Source organism: Scylla paramamosain, chromosome 47 (genome assembly GCF_035594125.1).
Source record: "Scylla paramamosain isolate STU-SP2022 chromosome 47, ASM3559412v1, whole genome shotgun sequence".
NCBI lineage: Eukaryota > Metazoa > Arthropoda > Malacostraca > Decapoda > Portunidae > Scylla > Scylla paramamosain.
In genome coordinates, this window is record NC_087197.1 from 4,596,383 (window position 1) to 4,616,814 (window position 20,432).

The following is a 20,432-nucleotide window of genomic DNA, read 5'->3' on the forward strand; positions in this document are numbered from 1 at the left end:
CAATTTATTACAGAAACATGGCTATAACAGTGACATTTATTGCTGTGAGCGATTGTTCGGGGTAAGTCCTCTTGTTTTAGACGGATCAGATGAGCTTAGTCTAGTTAAGAGAGTTGTACGCCCTTCTCTCTCTCTCATTCTCTCTTACTCTCGCATGCATACTACATAACACTTCCAGCACCTCAGAAATGCATATAAATTAAAGCCAAAGGTGTGCAGTGCAACTCTCAGTCACACTCACAAGGGAAGTCTCTGTGAAACAAGAACAAGAGGAAAAGTTTCATGAGGGCTTTGGTCAAAAAATGAATGTGTGAATAGGAATAGGAGGTTATGAAATGGTGTGGGCTTTTGTGTGTTTAAAGGAAGGTGGAATGGTGCAAAATTGAAGAGATGGAGTAGAAGTAGGTTTTGTGTGTGAAGCTTTAATGTGAGAGATAATGTGGGATAATGTGTGAATAGAAATAGGTTATGAAATTGAGGAAAGGTGGGATGGTACAAGATATAAACTAAACCTGGCAAAAGTGATTAAGAGAGAGATGGGGTAGAAATAGGTTTTGTGTGGCTTTAGTGTATGAGAGATGATGTGGGTACTGCAAGACATTAAGCTAAAACATGGTAAAAATGAGTTTGTAAATAAAAATGGAATGGCAATGGAAATATTAGTGTGTGTGTGTGTGTGTGTGTGTGTGTGTGTGTGTGTGTGATGGAAAGGTGGGATACTGTAAAATATTAAGATAATGAGTTTGGGAGCATAAATGGAAATAATTAATTTGTCATGGATAAGGTGAAGTATGTATCATGAAATATAAGCAAAACCTGAATGAAAAATGAATTTGTGAATATAAATACTAGATACAATGATACAATAAATTTCTGATCATAAATAACAGGTGTGATGATGTGTTGTGGCCTTAGTCATGAAAAGATGGAATGATGGGGAAAAAAAAAAAACAATAAATTACTAAAAAGATAAATAAGTTGATGTAGAATCTAAGCAAATGGTAAAAAATAAATTAATTAATAAAAGTAAAAGCTATGATGATGTGTTGTGGACTTAGTTGTGAAAAGAAGATAGAATTATGGTGAGAAAAAAAAAAGTGAGTGGGTGTAGAATCTAAGCAAAATATAAAAGAGGTTGATAATTTAAATGGAAGGTAATGTGACCTTATAAAAAAATAAAAAGTTTGGATATAGAAACAAGGCAAAACATGATAGAAATGAATAAATAAGTGGATATCACTAGGAGGTAATTATGTGTTATGACCTCAGTGTGTCATCAAGAAATGTGAAAAGAAAGCAAATAAATTAGTTTAGATGTAGAATAAAGACACAACTAGGTAAAATTAATAAGTTAATAAGTGTGTCATAAGGAAGAAATGTGAAAAGGAAGTAAATAAATTAGTTTATATATATAGAATCAAGATACTACAAGGTAAAATTAATAAGTTAAAGAATATAAATATAAAATAATGATGTTGTGACCTCAGTTTATCATGTAAAAAAAAAAGTAAATAAATAAAAAGTTAAGTCCTGTGAAACATAATAAAAACATTAAAAGAATTCACACACGGTCCTATTTACAAACTTTACTCAAGTAACGTAACTCATTCGTAAGCGCATTCCACTCCCAGCTCAACAAACAGTGTGGCGTCGCCTGCACGCCTCCCACAGACAACCCTGGATATGCATCAATTCCTTGCCGTTACCCTGAAGACTAAGATCCGTATTCTGAAACATTTTCTCATCAGGACTGCTTTCACAGGCCACACAGATGATCAGTCAGGTTGTCATGGCTGTTTTTCTTCTTACTAATGTGAAATCTTTGTTGAACTATCACCCTTGCAAATCCCACTAACTTCCACTAGAGCCCAGGAAACTACCACTGTAATCATTGAAAACATCCAGTAACTTTTCCCGGAATCACTAGAATCATGAAAACACTTGAAAACTGCAGCAACTTCCACTACAGTCCGGAAAACAATCATCGTAATCATAAAAGACATCCGGTAACTTCCACTGGATCCTGGAAAACAACCAGTAAAGCCAAGAAGACACCCTTGAAAACCTGCAGTAACTTCCATTGCAGCCTGTTGGAAGCAGTCAAGATGAGACTGTGAAACATTTGAGAATACAGCAGTAATAAAGTGTTGGCGGCGGCGGTGACAACTTGCTCTATGTAACACTATGTAACACTACTTCATGAACACTTGGGTTGGTGATATGTACCTCGCCACCTATGCTGTGCTGCCGGCTACCAAAAGATAAACAAAACGGTATTACAAATATCACTACAGCCTCCTGACCAGCTAATTGTGTGAGTGTTCTACGAGAGATGGCCTTCTACATACGTACTGGTGTCTGCTTTGGCACTATTACTAGTCCAGCGTTTGTCGGTCAAAGTATACACTGTGCTTGGTAAGGGACTCGCTCATCCGGTCCTGTCTCGTGTTCAGTCAGTCTTGTATCACAAAGTCTCACAAAATGGCGAGGGATCAAAATGCTGCGGCACCGGCTTGCTGTGTCTGCATGTGGAGTGGCTTTTGGTGTTTTTGTGAAAGTGGAAGCTTGAGTGACTGATCTGTTTTTTGTTTTTTTTTCAGGCTTAAGAAATCTGTCATTACCTTGATGACCAATTAAAAAATTCTACTGAAACAAAAGGCTGAATTGCTTTGCTCTCTCATTAGGACTACTTTCAAAGGCCACAAAGATGTTAGTCAGGTTCTCATGGGTGTTTCTCTGAACAATCCTCATTAAACTATCACTAGAATCATGAAAACACCCATCAAAATCCCAACAACATCCACCAAAGCCTACTAATCTACCGCTGGAGTCACAAAATACACCCTTGTCAACCCTAACAAGGTCTACCACAGCCTGTTGAAAGTAGTCAAGATAGAGATCCTGAAACACTTAAGAACAAAGACTTAAGTGTTTGGAAAGTGTAGAAAGTATCCTTATTGAGTTCCTCCCCAAGGCTTGTGGTGCACTGCTGCTAACACGCACAAGCCTGGCAATGCTTTTATTTATCCTCCATACAAGTGATGTTTCCAAAGCAGACGGCAAACACTGACCTTGATGCAAAAGTAACCTGGTGATAACTGACGACACAAACACCAAAGAATTTAATGTCATATAAAACACTATCAGAATCAAGACACAACCCTGGGGGAAGACGCCACAAAGACCCATTTTTCACCGTCCACACACAAAAGTCCTGCCACGTCATGAACTCCCACATGGCGTCAACAACAGCTGTGTGAACCAAGGAACTTTACATAATGCCCAGCAGGAAACACAGGCTGTCCAGTACCAACGCTACGGAAATGCTACAAAACGGTATATTCTCGAGAGAGCGTTTGTCGTATCACACTTCAAGTCGAGGCGAGGTGGAACAAGACTCGCACTCAGGACGACACACATTCTGACGCACTATCACAAATGAGACATCCTCCGTTCTCAGTCCTGATGTGCCTCCAGTGTCCATGAGTCCCATCGAAGGGCCAAGTTAAGTATTACGCATCACAACCACGTTTACTGTGACTCAATGCTGAGTGGTGATTGGGTGTAGTGGTGAGTTAGTGGTGAGTCACCAGTGTTGTCTTGCTTTGTAAACTCCATAACTCATTCTATGGTGATGAGATGTAGTGAATCAGTGTTGCTGCGTCTTGCACTGGACACTTTGCACAGAGGCATCGAGTGGTGACACAGATGTGGTGAGTTAGCATCATTACATCTTCCTTCTCTAAGAAAATTCATCCTCTTCCTTCTCACACCACATGCAAATTTCCTCTCATTCCTTCCCACACTGAAACACATCTGCCTTCCACTTAAAACACTTGACCAAACCTCTTCCTCCTCCAAGACTTTACACTTTTCCTTTCTACTTCCTACAGCAGACCTCTCCTTTCTTCTCTAAGCTTTAAACACTTTCTTTCTCCTCCCTTCTTTCTCTCTAAGACTTTACACTTGCCCTTTCTCCTCCCTACAGCAGACCTCTCTTTTCTTCTCTAAGCCTTAAACACTTTCTTTCTTCTCCCTTTTTCCTCCTCCAAGACTTTACACTTCCCCTTTCTCCTTCTTATAGCAGACCTCTCCTTTCTTCTCTAAACTTTAAACACTTTCTTTCTCCTCCTTCAAGACTACACTTTCCCTCTCTTCTATCCAAAGTAGACCTCTTCTTTCTCCTCTATGACTTGAACACTTTCGCTCTCTTCTAAGCAGACATCACCTTTTTCCTCTAAGACTTCTCTCCTCCTTAAAGCACACCTCTTCTTTCTCTTAAGCAGACCTCCATCATCTCCTAGAGACTTGAACACACCTCTACAAAAACCTAAGCAAACCTCTCCCTGTGCTTCTCAGTGTACAAATGCCCCTCTCACAATACAGGTTACGTACTAGCAAACTATCGTATACAGCTGCAGGAGTGTTAGAGACGAGTGAATCAGTTGCATCCCCACCTACCCTTGTGATCTCATTTTGTGCCCTTGTGCCTAGACGAGCCCAACTTTTTTTTCATTTATTTATTTATTTTTATTTTTTGGCTATCACAGCGAAAATTAGCAAGGAAAGAATGACTCCATGCCCCTGACTATTTTCTTTAACACACACATACACACACACACACACACACTCACTGACTCACATTGCCACAGGGTGAAAATTATATATATATAAAAAAAAAAAAAAAGCCCAAGAGATACCATTATTACTAACACTATTGTGCACTCTTAGCCTGAAGTAGTAGTAGATTCACAATAATAAATAAATAAATAAATACCCAGATTGCCGGTATATAAGATGTACTTATTATCATTATCATTATTTTTTAAATATTTTTACAGCATTTATTTTAATGCTAAAAATGTAGAGATAAATTTTTTTCATGTTCTTTCCTTTTTTCATGAGAGGGTTATGCACACTTTGAATAGAGATAGATTGATTGATAGATATAGAAGTAGATAGCAATTTACATTAAAGGTTTAGGGACACAAGGGTCAATATAAAACAAACTGCAAAAGATCAGCTGAAGGGGAAGACATGCAGGCTTTGAATAGAGATAGACAGATTGATAAGTAAAGATGTAGATAGCAGTTTACATCAAAGGTTTAGGGGTGTGTGTGTGTGTGTGTGTGTGTGTGTGTGTGTGTGTGTGTGTGTGTGTGTGTGTGTGTGTGTGTGTGTGTGTGTGTGTGTGTGTGTGTGTGTGTGTGTAAGAATATAAAGCAATGCAAAAGATCAACTGGGGGGGAGGAAGATATGCAAAGGGTATGTGGGTCAAGAATATAAAACAAAGATATGAAAGCTTTGAATAGATAGATAGATTGATAAATAAAGGCAGATACTTATTCACATCAAACCTTTAGGGATGTGTTGGTCTAGAATATAAAAGAAAGATTGCAAAAGATCAGCTGACGTACAAAAAAGGCAGCTTCATTATAAATTACCATTTTTTTCTACCCCTCTCTCTTGGTTGTACAGGTCTGGCAAGTAACAGACAGACAGACTTATGCTGATAGTTATCCTCACTAAAAGATCAGCTTAAATGGCAACTTTAATCAGATTTTCAAGCCTTTTTTTTCTCGTTTTGGGTAAGTACAATAGATACAAATAGATCATTACTGTGAATAAAGGCACAAAATGGATATGGTTAACTCTTACTTTTTTTCCTTGTGGTATTTATACAGGACTGGTATACAGATGAAGAGAAAAGGCTATATCTATCAAGGATGAAAGTTATATTCATTGAAGGTGTAAAATGAACACTATAATAACTCATAGGCGCTTCTCCTCTCTGGTCACATTAAGCACGCCTGGTATATAGATCTAGAGAAAGAGAGCTGCATCTCTTAATAAAACAAAAGAATAAGGGCTAAATTAAAATTAACATCAAGGGTACAAATTGGATACTATAGTTAACTTTAAACTTTCCTTCTTAAACTCTTTCGTATGCAACAATTCCTAACACAAAAGGCAATGTATGGAATCTTTAGAAGCATCTACAACAAAGAAGGGGATGAGATAATAGATTTTGCACTTTCCAGGTAGTACAATGTTTGGAGGTGGTGGTGGAACAAGAGAGATGTCTGAAAAGAAGTTAGTAATTGAGAAAACATGCACCATAATAGCAGTGGAAGACAGAAGTATGTTTGCCTGGTGTACAGACTGAGAGAGAGAGAGAGAGAGAGAGAGAGAGAGAGAGAGAGAGAGAGAGAGAGAGAGAGAGAGAGAGAGAGAGAGAGAGAGAGAGAGAGAGAGAGAGAGAGAGAGAGAGAGAGAGAGAGAGAGAGAGAGAGAGAGAGAGAGAGAGAGAGAGAGAGAGAGAGAGAGAGAGAGAGAGAGAGAGAGAGAGAGAGAGAGAGAGAGAGAGAGAGAGAGTTAAATCTATCAAGGAGGCAAAAGATGTAAGGATGAAGATTTTATATATTTTTTTATATTTCTTGGAGCATCGGTTTAGTATACTGTGAAACAGATACACGAGGGTAAGACTGCATCTTATATGCCGGCGTTAAGTGTTACGTAAACTAAATACATAAATAGCTTATAAATTATACCTTAACTGTTTAACAGACGTAAAAAAACAATAATAGTAATGATCATAATAATAACACCAAAATCATACACAAACAATCTTCTAAGGATTGCCAGCATGTTCAAATTTTAAGTCATACAAAATCAACGTTGTCTTGTGAGTCAGGTCAAGGTGAAACGGAAAGGAACGGAACGGAACGCGACGGAACGCAACTGTCGTCAAACGCAACCCACAACGCATTCCCTGGCAAGCCAACAGACGGAAATCGGCGTAAGCAGCTGACATTAAATTAACGCTCCCAGAGAGAAAAGAAATGACAGTTTACGTTCAAGAAAACACAACAAAAATCTTCCTGAGTGTTTACATTTAAAATGTCGCTTGTCGTTTTCTTTTTTTTTTTCCTTTTACCATTTTATTTTATTTTTTTTATGAGGGTGTATTGTCAATTGTTACTTTGTTTGTTTTCCTGACGCATTGCCATGGTTGTTATTCATCCTGTTGTCTGTCTGTTTGTTCATCTTAACTCATACAGTTCAATTAATTCTCTCTCTCACACACACACACACACACACACACACACACACACACACACACACACACATCCATCCTGTAAAAAAGGTGATTACTTTACAAGTACATTAGCATTATGAACCAACTTTTCACTGTGTCACTTAAACCCTGTAAGTAACATCAGTTCTCATAAGTTTACTCCTGAACTCCACCTTCACCTCAATCCCAGTAATTAGTTCATTCAAAGTTGTGGCAAAAAGTTAAGCCTTTTTCATTCTTGGTTGACAAAGCGTCTTTCACCGAGGCATCAGGAAGACTTCAAATGCAATGCAATGCAGAACACTTTCCTTCTTGCCACAGAAAAAAACATTCACAATCATGCAACACTCCTCACTGACCACCACCACCACTGTATTTCGAGTCATGCATTTGAGTTGGACCGCACAAAAACCCAAGCCTACGCTGCCACACCCCTCTGGTATAAATAATGCTAAAAAAACAGAGATAAAACCCCCTTCCATTTGCACAGAGGGGACCCACATGGTACGTCTGTCAATCACTCGTGCGTCAAGTGTTCCACCAGTCGGCTAGTCTTGTGACTTTGCCTTTCCTTCGTGTCTGAGCTTAAATTTACTATCACAAGCAGAGGAGGAAACACTCACTAAACTGGTGCAAGACAATGCTTTTCCTTGCTGGATATGTGTGACAGAGAGGTGACACAGCTCTCCTTTTATTAACAGACCTCCTCCTCCTCTTCTCCTTTCTCTCTGTTCCCCTCCTTGTCTCTTTACAATCCACTGGTCCATCCCCACTATCTCTGCCTCTGCCAACACCTCTTCCTTTCCCTCCCTATCTCTCTCCTCATCTCTTCACACTCCACTCATCCATCTCCACTGCCTCTCCTTCTGCCCTCAGGTCCTGGAACTGTCTGTCATGTGGAAATTCAACATGAGGAGTCTTTTTTCCTTCCTCTTCCTCTGTCTCTTCGTCCACCACCGCCATCAACACTAGCCTTTCTTTGGCACGTAGGGAAAGTCAGGTACGATTACTGAGTACGAAGCAAGCCTATCCAGCAGGTGTAGGCTCAGCTCACAACCTACTCTGACCAAGCAGGTAAGGGGGGCAGTGCCAGGTTCACGAGGGGCACTGCAGGCCGGCACCTCACTCGCTGGTGTTGGTGACCGGCTGCAGGATGTTTGGTGAGGTGAAGGTGGAGAGATCCGTGAGACTCCCTGAGCTGCTGTCGTCGCCCTCGCCATCCCCCTGTGTGGTGATGGGAGTGGTGATAGGGGTGGTGATGGGTGTGGTGGTGATGGGAGGTGTGACTGCCTCTTCCTTCACCTCCCTTGGTTCTTCCTTGACCACCACTTTCTTCTCCTTTGCTGGTGTGGTTTTCTCAGTCTTTGTGGGTCTTCTGTGGTCAAGCATTAGCAGTTTTCTGTGTGACGTGTACCGGCCAGAATTGTGCACTGGTGTCTCGGGCAGAGGAGGCAAGTCAGGTAAGGGAGGAAGGCTTGGGTCCTCCCTCCGTCGCCTCTTTTCCATGATGGCCATGCGGATTCGTTCCCGCCGCTGCTTGAGAACAGAGCAGGTTTTGTCCTGGTGCATCGTGTAGGCCATGATGGAGAAGACTCGCTTGCCACAGTGCTTGCAGGAGAAGGTGCAGCAGCAGTCCTTGGTGTAGTTGCAGCGGTCACATACAATCTCCTCCTGCGGCTTCTCGCGTTCCTTGTTCGGAGCACGGCGACGCTTTGGTGGGGGATCAGAGCTGCCTCCTGAGGATTCCTGAGGTGTGCAAGGTTGGGTCATTGGGTTACTTTTTCATCATGTAGCTCTGTCACATGTCATTCTCTATGGTTACAAACACTCACAAATCTTCCTTGTTATCCTCTAGTTATACTCACAAACTGTCCTATACTGCCCACTTCTGAGTTACTTTTACGCCTCTCATACTATCTTACACACTTTTTAAACAATCACATATCCTTCCTACACTTTCTACACCTCACACACTATCTATACTTTCATACACCAACACATCTTCCTACACTATCATAAATCAAGATCCCCTTACACATCACACAAAATGCCATCCCATCCCACCTACAGCCTTGTAATCACACACCACACACACCTTCTTAAGACACAGGCCCTTTTGCAGGTGGTTCTGCAGCCTGGCTTCCGTCGAGCACCTCAGGCCACAGTGCTGGCAACGATGCGAGACCTGGCAGTGGCCCTTCTCCTTGTGGCTCTTGTACCGGTCCTCACTGGCAAACATCTGCAGACACTCAGTGCATCTGTGGTATCCCTCTGGCACCTTCAGGGAGAGACAAGTGAGGAGAGGAGTGAGATGGAATAAAAGTGGAATTTTGGTAAGGGATATGAGGCTGGAATGAGAAGAGGAACAAACAACTTTATTTTGTGAATGGAGAAGGGATGGCATGAGCAAATGAGGAGTTAACACTTAACTCTGAGGATTGCTGGAGGGCTGCCATGGGGGTGTGAAAGATTGAAAACTCAATTCTGGCTGATGTGAGGACTATTTTATTTTTGGAATGGATGAGGGATGGCATGAGCAAGTGAGGAGGTAATGGCTTAACTCTGAGGAGGGCTGGAGGGCTGCCATGAGGGTGTGACTGTCTCAAAGCTATTCTAGAGAAAGATGGAGGGCTGGGATGAGGAGAGAGGGGTTGATGTACCTGTCTTCTTCATTAAACATCCTTCATTTATCCTCTGTGTGTGTGTGTGTGTGTGTGTGTGCAAATAACAATACAAATAATAACAATAAGACCAATAAGTCCATACAATACTGTAACCCTTAAAAATAGTTGTCTTTGGAACTGTATAAGATAAATCCAGGAAAATCAAATGCCAGAACAAGGTGACACACAGTTCTCCGCACCTCTTTTGTGGAGAGCCCCTTGCAGTTGCCCTTCTTCATGTGGTAGTAGAGGGAGATCTTGCTCTTGTACGCCTTGTCACAGTATGGACACACTTCGTTCCGCCCCTCATTGTGAGTCAGCCGGTGGGTCTTCATGTTGTGGATGAAGCTGAATGACTTGCCACAGATATCACATGGGTATGGCTTCTCCCCTGTGTGCACCACCTAAGGGGCAGAATACATGGATGTGGTAAGCCCAGGGTGTAGTACAGTGGGCCATGAGACTGCCCCTTTCTACTGGGGGCAGACAGGGCTGACAGTGTGTGTGTGTGTGTGTGTGTGTGTGTGTGTGTGTGTGTGTGTGTGTGTGTGTGTGTGTGTGTGTGTGTGTGTGTGTGTGTGTGTGTGTGTGATGCTTTGTCTGGGCCATACTGTGTGGGACTGCTGGCCTGGTACATGGACAGATGTTAGTGAGACACCAAACACCTGTCAGCCTGGAGGTGAGCCAAGAGAGGCAAGACTGAGAAACTGAAAGACTCACCAAGTGATCACGAAGGTTGGAGCGACAGTTGAAAGTCTTCCCGCAGTAGTCACACTCAAAGCCCTTCTTGCCAGACCCCTGGGTGACCTCAGGGGTGGGGTGTGCTGTCCTGCGGTGCACCTTCAGGGCCTCCAGGGTGGGCAGGTCCTCCCCACATGTGGCACAACGAACACCCTCTGGTGGCAGGCATTGCAAGGATGAGTGACTGACTAAATGTGAGAAGGATACAAAGGTTTTGTGCATGTCATTCTCTACCCCTCCCCCCTCTCTCTTTCTTTGTCTCTTTCCTACAAACACACATACTCACCACTCTTGTTGGGGTTGCATGTTCCCTGGTACTTAACAATGTGTCGCGTCAGTTCAGACTTGGATGGGAACTCCACGCCACATGACTCACACTTGTTGGAGCGCTCCGTGGACCCCCTGCGACACAAGGCAATGATATGAGTGAGAGTGAGAGGTTACAAAATGCTGCGTTTAGATTTGGGGATGCTCGAGAGGAGGAGACTAAAGGTAAGTTTTGCTGATGTCATGAAGGAATAGGAATGTTTATACCACTGATACGTCAACAACACAGTAAGTCAACAGGCAGATTCATGATGGATGGACTGACAGACTGAATGCTTAACTGACTCACTAACCAATTAACCAACTAAGTAACTGACCTACTGACTGAGTGACCTACCTTAGCAACTGAATGCCTAACTGAACAATCAATGCACCAACTCCCAGCCTGCCTGCCTGACTAAATGACCAACAAACAAACCACCTGACTGACCCGTGAGTGACAGTGTGTGCCTTCAGTGCCGGCCGGTCAGGGAAGGTCTGGCCACACACGCTGCAGGAGAAGACGCTGCCCCCTGAGTGTGTCATCATGTGTCTCTTTAACTCCTGCACCATCAGGAACTCCAGTCCACACACCTGGCACTCAAACTGGGCCTCAAGTGCCTGATGAACCTGTGGCACCATCAAGAGGGTGTTCGTTGGTGGTGATGCAGAAAGAAAGTTTTGTTGAGTAATACATATATTTGAGGAGTGATTCAATAACTGAGTATAGAGTAACTATGAGGGTGTTAGTTAGTGATTGAGGGGCATGAAAATGTTGCTGGGTAATAAATTTAGAGAATGATTGAATATATGAGTATAGAATTAATTTAAAGACATACAATGAACAAAAAGTAATAATGAGGAATTACTATAAATCAGAAAAAAATAAACACACAATGAACAAATGATGCAAAGAATCCCACACACACACACACACACACACACACACACCAAAACCACAACTAGGCTATCTATACACATCTAACATACAGATACACAAAAGTAGCAGTAAATTTGATGGCCATTACTCACACCTATCAACAAGATGGAAGACCCACCTGGTGTTTGTGTGTGACCAGCTGGTGTTGGTACCGGAAGGTCTCCTCACAGCGGTCACAGTTGTACACCCCCGGATGGTCCAGTAGGATATCGCTGGGGACATCCGAGTATCCTTCCGTGCTCCCTGCATCCTCATCCTGCTCCTGTGCTTCTGGCGTCCCCTCCGTCACCTCCTCCTGCACCCCTGCCTCGCCCGACCCCTCCAGGAAGTGTGCAGGGGCTGGTAACGTCAGGAGGAAGTGCTCTGGTGGGAAGACAGGGTTGGTGCTCTTCTGGTCCTCCTCCATGACAGTGGTGAGGATGTCCAGAGGGTTGATTTCCACCTGCACACTCTCCAAGGGACTGTGGAGGTATGGCTGGCTGTCTGAGGCAATGTCCATGGGCTCCCCGTCTCCCATCTCCCCCTCGCTGTGGTAGTGGTGCCCCATGCCCAGCACCCCATCCATGCCCTGCAGACTACGCATGAAGTGCACGTCCACACTCTCCTCCTTGACGCTCAGGCCGTTCTCCACTGGTTTCTTCTCCTCGTACCCATTCACAATGCCATTTTCCCCAGCTAACAAGTGCTCCGAGAATGCATTTCCTTCCTTACTGCTACCACCGCCGCTGTCACTGTCACATTTCCCGTCTCCATTCAGCAGCGCCTGCCCACCGCCATCGCCAGTGCCATTCATGAGTGCCATGCCAGGCTTTTGCTGGTCTGTGTCGTGTGCCAGGAGATGCCGCACGATGGACACGGTGCCTTGGATCTTGGTGCCACACTCGCCACACGTGTACACCTGCAGCAGACAGGACACACAGGTTGAGGTGATGTATTGTGGTGTTGTATCATCTTCTTCACATGTCTTAGTGTCTCTAGCTACATTTTCACTTGAATACTGATACAGATTTACAGAAATATAATAAAAAGTGTCATACAGTCATTAAAGAGTTGCTTTTAATCTTCCTTAAATATCTTAGTACCTCTATCTATGTTTTCACTTGTAATGCAAAAACATGGGTAAGTTTTTTTTACATGAAAATTATTACTTCCCCATGCTGCCAAAATAGTTCACCAGTTTTCTATTTTTCATGCATTTCTTATACCAGGTTAGAGATCTGCCGATAGTACACAGGTGGAGACGCGTTTGGAAGTGAGAGCCAAAGGAGTGAATACCTTGGTGCGCTGGATGTCGTCACCACGCAGGACCAGGCTCACCTCCCTGTAGAATGCCAGGTGACGCTTCTCCATGTGCAGCGGCAGGTCCATGATCTGTGGCGGGGAGAGCACCACTGTTACCACCACCATCACCACCACCACTACTCCCAACACACACTATTAGAGCACCACTGTTACCACCACCATTACCCCCAACACACACTACTAGACCACCACTATTACCACCACCATCACCACCACCATTAACCCCAACATACACTACTACACTACTAGAGCACCACTTACCACCACTATATCACAACCACCATTATGCCTAACACACACTAATAGACCACCACTGTTACCACCACCATTACCACAAACACAGTACTATTACCACTATCATAAGCCAGATGAGAGAAGAAACACCACAGAAAGCATTGTCTCTCAGGGAAAGCTTGGGAGAGACTCGTAAAGTATCCAACTCCATACGGGGAAATTAAACAAGATGACAGTGACAATGGTGGTGGTGGAGGTGGAGGTGCTGGTGTTGGTGGTGGTGGTGGCAGACCTCACCTCAGTGGACATGAAGCAGCAGTAAGAGCAGTGGAAGTGTATGGTGGGGATCTTCTTGGCGCCAAGGATGCAGCCTGGGAGTGGACAGGTGCCTCCAACCACCACTGTGAAGTGCTCCTTATGTGTCTCAAAGATGTGAAGGCGGTAGTGGGACAGTGCCTCCCTCACCTGCCGGGGCGTACACACAAGTTAGTCTAGTCTCGGTCAGACTGGTGGTTTGTTTTCTTGTGATGGCTGCTTACAAAGGCTAGTGATTCCTAAGTGGTTCTCATGAGTGTTTTCCTCAGTATTAGTGCTGAATCACTGTTAAACTATGAATACAACTATGAAATCAGTCTTGAAAATCACAGTAACTTCCACTGGAGCCTCTTAAACTACTGCCAGCCTCATTAGATGGTCACTATAATCATGAAAACACACTAAAAATGCCAACAGCTTCCAACAGACTAAAAGCAGCCCAGATAAGGCACCAAAAAATTCAAGAACACAACTCCCTCAAAAACTATGACAAGAGTGAATGCGCCAGCCAAAGGTGGTATCAAAGTTGGTGAATATAATTTCTAGTCCTGCAGAGAAGCAATTATATCTACTTATCTATATACCAGACCAGTAATCCTACACACGATAGCCCAGACAAAGCATGCCCCCCCACACACACACACACACACACACACACACATTCAACCCTGTTGGTCCCTCATGGAAAGGGATAATGAATACTGGCAGTGTGTTCCCTATGTGTCACAAGAGGTGACTGTATGAGAGATAAGGTAGCAGCACTCACCTGTAAGAAGCTTGCATTGCACCTGCGACACTGCAATACTCCAACCCGGGCCACTGGTTCTCCGTTCTCCCGGTCGACAGTGGCCAGTGCAGGCAGGAACTGACTACCCAGGATTAAGTCTACTTGGGAGAGACAAACATTACCAATTACCACAGGAAATTTAACCTTGGAAAACATGAATATTAATTAGTACTAGTTATAAATGTTCATCTATGTCTATCTGCCTATCCTAGACAGTGGCCCAGACAAAGCTCCACACACTCACACGTACATCATTCACACTCTTGGCTCCGTCAGTCCCTGGTGGAGAGGGACAGTCTCATGGACCACCTTACTACCTCACTACCTCAAAGTCACCACTAGGAAAACATCAATATTAGCCACTATCACAATTATAATGTTACCTATTAGTCTCTAAAATTATCCCTTCCATAGCAGAGTATTAGAATGCGAGCCAAAATGCACCATCACTCATTTCAAATTAATCAATCAATTAAAAAACACAGTGGGACTTTTTCTCTCTCCTTTTTTGTCAGTCCTTTCAAATCAATCAATCAATTAAAAAACACAATGGGCATTTTTTTCTTTCCTTTTTGTTGCCCTCTGTTGGAGCCCCTTTATATATATATAAAAAAGTTTTTCTATTAGAAAACAACTTTTTATATCTATATCACTGACAAAAAAGATAATTAAGAACCCAACTTTGCTGAAAATATAACATAAACTACAAATACAAGACAAAAACTGACAAACTTAAAAACTGACAACAAAGTATTACTATGACACATCCACAAAATAAATAAATGAATAAATAAATTTCCATGTCATTTGAATTTAAGATCCTCAATAAAGACTCGATACTCATAAATCAAAAAGATACATCAAAATTAAAAACACAATCAATCAGCAAAAGATGGAACACCCCTAAACACCCACATTGTCTTAACCTCACCTAACCTCGCTGACCTGACACAAACTGAAGAGGCTAATAATAAAAACATCCCATTACAGAATCATTCAATTGAGTACATGATAAATAAACAATTGGAGAATAAGAAAGCATAAGATTCAACTTATCAAGAACATATATAAAAAATATATTCACAACACCCACACTCTTGTGACACATTCATTGTTAGGTATGGTTAGGTTAGGTACAGTAAGGTAAGGTGTGGTTAGGTAAGGAAAGGTAAGGTTAGGTGGTTAGGTATGGTTAACTAAGGGTAAGGTAAGGTTAGTTAATGTACAGAAAGGTAAGATGGGATGCAGTAAGGTCAGGTAAGCTAAGTTAGGTTTGGTCAGGTAAAGATAAGGTTAGATTAGGTTAGCTTATGTTAGGTTAAGTATAGAAAGACGAGGTAATTTAAGGCGAGACAAGGAAAGTTAAGAGTAGCCAAGGTTAGGTTAGGCTAACTTAGATTAGGTTTAGAAAGATGAGGCAAGGCAAGGCAAGGCAAGGCAAGGCAAGTTAAGACTAGCCAAGGTTAGATAAGGTTAGACAGGATAAAGTAGGATTAGATTAAGTAAGGTAAGACAAGGTAACAAGATAAATAACTAAAGGTAAGGTAAAGTGCTTCGTTATGGCAAGATATGGTTACGCTACGTTAGGTAAGGCAACGTAAGGTTAGAATAGATTAGTTAAGGTATTATAGGATAAGTTACTCTGCCAGGTAAGGCAGAGTAAGGTAAGGTGAAGTTAAGTTAGATCAAGTAAATTCAGATGAAGGGGGCAACACTTGGGAGAGTGTGTGTGTGTGTGTGTGTGTGTGTGTGTGTGTCAAATAAACGAGATAAACTACATCCTGTCTAGTGAAGGTGTGAGGGGGACCAGTTAGTGAGAGGCAGAGGAAGTGTAATGGAGATAGAAATATGACACTGAAAGAATGAGGTGTGGAGGTGTGGGAGTATGGCAGGGATGTGGTGCAGAAAGAGGCTCAACGTATGTGGTAGTGTGGTGGATGTATAGGATGTGTGGTAGAGACAGAATGAATGCACTAGTGTGGTAAGGGGATGAAGTGGTGGAGATGGAGGGCTAAGGAGTGTGGTGGAATGTGGTAGAGGCAAAGGAATTTACTCAAGACTGTGGTGGGGTTAATGTGGTAGAAATAGAGGTACAGGTGTGGTAGGGTGTGTTAGGAATACAAGGAGTGTGGTAGAGATGGGGGGATTAACTAGACTGTGGTGGGGGCAATGTGGTGGAGAGGTACAGGAGGTGTGGCGGGGTGTGCTAAGGGTAGAGGGGCTGTGGTTGGGTGTGGTAGAGGTGCAGGGGGTGTGGTGGAGGAGAATGGAGTGTAGTGGAGAGCGAGCTCAGCTAACACCTTCAAACGGAGTGGTGGGCAGATCGCTCATGCTGTCACCAGGCTGGCCAACCTGAAAACACCACACCGTGCATTAATATCTCCATTTCAACCCACTAAGAACCCTCATTTCACTAATTTCACCACTAAAAATTCAACTCAAGATATAAACACGTCACTTATAACCACTGGATACGTGTTAGCATAGTGTTTAATTATATTTGAGTTACCGAAATATGGACGATCCGGGAAGGTTGGCGCGACTGCGAAGGCAAAACATGATCTTCACTTCTATAACTTGCTAAAAATTGATCAAAAATCGCATCTTGCACCCTCTGATCCACATTCTGGCGTCTCACACTTCAAGCACAGGTCCTTTGCCAGCCACACCGCGCCCTAGGGAGGATGGGAGAGGCGTATGAATAGAGAAACCCAGAGAGATATACCTCTCCTTCTCTAGGCTCCGTAAATCAATATGAGATCCCATGAAGTTTTCTCACACTAGTCATCCTTTTCTGGATTTTTACACTAATTTGCACTGCTAGAGGTTGGCTTATGGGGCGGACAGGTGGTGGAGGTGTTAATGAAAGGATGTAGGCAGGTGTGGGTCTGGTTTTCACTCACCTGTCAATAGAATATCATGGAGAAAAGAGGGGGCGCGTAATGGATTCCATGGTATGGTTTGGCTGCGCAACTCTTGAGAGGGCCGCCTTACCCCTATTACTAACACCAATTCTATTTATACCCGTCATCCTGGCCCCCCTCACCTTCCCCATAGCCCATTCCCGTCTCCATCTCCCCATACACACCTCGGGGATATAGCTACTATGGCTTGATTTTGGGATATACTTAAAGTTAATCTGATTTATTGAACCTTGCCTCCCTCTCCCCCTCGCCCCCCCACCCTCAATGATTCATCTCCTCTCTCCATTGTTCTTTGCTACTGCTTGTTCCTATTCGACATTGCCTCCTGTTCTTTATTTCTTCCCGCCTCCATGCCTCCCCGTACGATTACCGGTGTCGGGAAGAGAAGTAACCGGTATTTTGGTGTATGTAATGTATGACCGATCTATAATTAAGTTCCTCCTCCTTGCCATCTCTTACGTATACATACATATTATATCCTTGTATAATTTTTTTTTTTTAATCTCTTCCCGCCTCCATGCCTCCCTGTACGGGCTCCCCACTGGTTTTGCGACCTGAGAGGATGGAGTAACCGGTATTTTGATATATATACATAGAAAGTGTACCTGATTCACTGACAGATGCCGTTTTCTAATGCCACGTTCACATATGTTAAGTAATTTCCTTTCCTCTCTTTATCGATATATATGTTTTACCTCACATTTCAGGGAGTATCCTTCATGGCTTATTAATAGACACACAGGTGGTGCATATTACTACTACACGTTGCACTATACAGCTCAGATATATAATTCTTTTTTTTTTTTTTATAGTGATTTTAACATGTAATGATTAAGCCCAGGTTCATGCATGGGTTTATGTTTAGTGCAGGTATATTTAGTTCCTGCTCCCTCCCCCAGCCCGGCATTGACTTTTCTTGAGCTTATAAAGGTCATGGCGCTGACTCACAAATGGGGATATAAAAGGAGACGAGGGTGATGGCGGACCCTTGCATAGCCCAACCTCATCTACTCTACCTGTCTAATATTCTTTTTAGTCATTCTCTACCTCATAATGATGGTTTACTAAGGCTGATAGCTGTAGATATGCATTTCAGGTGTAAGTTCTGATGTTAACTGAGTATATTTGATATCTGAGTGGTGAGATATATAGTAAAATATAAACAGCAGGGGAGAGCAAGTAATGCAGCAGATTATGATAGACTGTATTTATAAACGCTCTGCTCTCTCGCCACGACTATTTTCAAAGGCCACAGAGATTATTAGCCGGGTTCTCAAGAGTTTCTCCTGTTAATAATGTAGAAATCTCGTTAATATGTCACTAGAACTGTAACAACATCCTTAAAAACCCGTGTAGCTTCAACTAGAGGCTTTTGAAAGTAGTGGAGGTGAGGTGCGGCGCAGAAGCGTTTCAGAATTAATAGTAACGGAATGAAAAACTGCCGGGGATCGTAAAAAAAAAAAGCGAGACACAACACGGAGACGCAGAACCAGTGCACGGGGATATGGTGTATGACAAATTCTCTTGGGATGTTGGAATAGACGGACAGCAGACTTGAAATATGTAACAAAATGACAACCTAGAAAAAAAAGAGAGGAAAAAAAAAAAAAGAAGGCGAGACAGCACAGAGAAACACAGGAGATAGGTGATCTACAAAGGTAACAATGCAGTGCTGGGAGAAAACGAACAGCAGACTTGAAACATATAACTGAATGGCAACCTAGTAACGATAAAAGGAGGAATTAAGGAGAAACAAGGTATAGAGAGATGAGATAACAAGTCTGGCTGGGCCATTTGGGTGGCTAGGAATAGACGGACAGCAAACTTGAAACATATACGAGTAGGGAATGATAAAAGACGAAACAGGAAGCAAAACAGCAAGAGACGGGATAAAGAGTCTGGCTGAGGTGCTTGGGTGGCTTGGAATAGATGGGTAGAGACTTGAAATATATACGAGCAACGAAATGGTGACAGAGATATGGAAAAATAGGTACATGTGACGATCCACGGAGGAAGACAGATGAGACACGTCTGATTGGGTGGCCTGGGATAGACGGGTGGCTGATTAACATTAGTGGAGACTTGAAATAGGAGATTGATGAACAAATATAACTGAATGGTTAATAATAATAATAATAATAATAATAATAATAATAATAATAATAATAATAATAATAATAATAATGTTAATAAATAAATGAAGAGAGCGCGATGAACAATAACAATAACAGTAACGCAATAATAACCAGAGGACAGTAAAAGAGGACAGAATAGACATGGAGGAAGATGGAGAGATAAAATAATACATTCAGGAGAGAGAGAGAGAGAGAGAGAGAGAGAGAGAGAGAGAGAGAGAGAGAGAGAGAGAGAGAGAGAGAGAGCGTTTTGGGGGCCATATTCTGCAACACATGGGCCACATCTTCACTACATTCAAAAGGCTCTAGTCGAAGTTTAATGGTGCTTTTTTTTTCAATTCTAGGAACAGATTAACAACATTTCTACATTACAACCGACTAATAATCTCTGCAGCCTTTGAAAAACGTCGTGGTGATTTTAAGGATTTTAAGGTTGTTTTTAGAGTTGTAGAGACATATCAACATTTCTACATTACTCACCAGATAGACACTTAAGAAACCCCCTTATCATCTCTGTGACGTTTGAAAATAGTCATGGTGAGAGAGCAAAGCGTTTCTTAATACAGGCCATCACGTCCTCGCCAATAACTTGTTTGGTGCATTCTCCTCCCCCAGGCCCGGCTGTCCCGTGTCTCTCTCGATTCTGTCTCTCCACCTAACCCTTTGTCTTCCCCTAGTCCTCCCTTCCACATAAACCACCGCTGTACATACACACCTCTGTACCCCATAAGGCTCTTCCTTGCCTATATAGCGTAGCAAGAAGGGAAATCTCTTATGATCGTCCGTAAAAGAGATTGATTTTTGATTGATACAAAAAGGAAGGCGGGGCAACATTGCGATCATACGCGCCGCGAAGAGAAAGGAGGAGGAAAGGAAAGCAATATTCCTGGCAGTCTACGTCCACCAGCGATAAAGGAGGAGCGCTTTGATCCACGCAGCCGACGGACACCAAACCCTTCAGTGACAGAGAAGCCATCAAAGAAGGTGGCACCACCGACCACTTTTCG

The 20,432-nt window shown here is 42.8% G+C and overlaps 1 protein-coding gene across 3 annotated transcripts; it reads right to left on the reverse strand.

Moving 5' to 3' along the window:
• Positions 1-3: 3 nt before the first annotated feature.
• Positions 4-20,047, reverse strand: LOC135095145 (zinc finger protein 850-like). 3 transcript variants are annotated; one of them, XM_063995923.1, is made up of 13 exons: positions 19,906-20,047; positions 16,876-17,041; positions 16,667-16,718; positions 14,346-14,467; positions 13,562-13,729; positions 13,004-13,099; positions 11,847-12,626; positions 11,240-11,418; positions 10,769-10,884; positions 10,462-10,637; positions 9,942-10,145; positions 9,174-9,356; positions 4-8,824 (listed from the first exon to the last, which is right to left on the reverse strand). In XM_063995923.1, the coding sequence occupies exons 3-13, from the start codon at positions 16,695-16,697 to the stop codon at positions 8,201-8,203; spliced, it is 2,679 nt and encodes an 892-aa protein (XP_063851993.1). In that variant the 5' UTR covers positions 16,698-16,718; positions 16,876-17,041; positions 19,906-20,047; the 3' UTR covers positions 4-8,200. The 3 variants fall into 3 exon arrangements, with proteins under 3 accessions (XP_063851993.1, XP_063851995.1, XP_063851992.1); XM_063995925.1 differs by lacking the exon at positions 19,906-20,047 and adding an exon at positions 17,270-17,427 and having other exon boundaries at positions 14,346-14,464; XM_063995922.1 differs by lacking the exon at positions 19,906-20,047 and adding an exon at positions 17,270-17,427.
• Between the last annotated feature and the right edge of the window lie 385 nt (positions 20,048-20,432).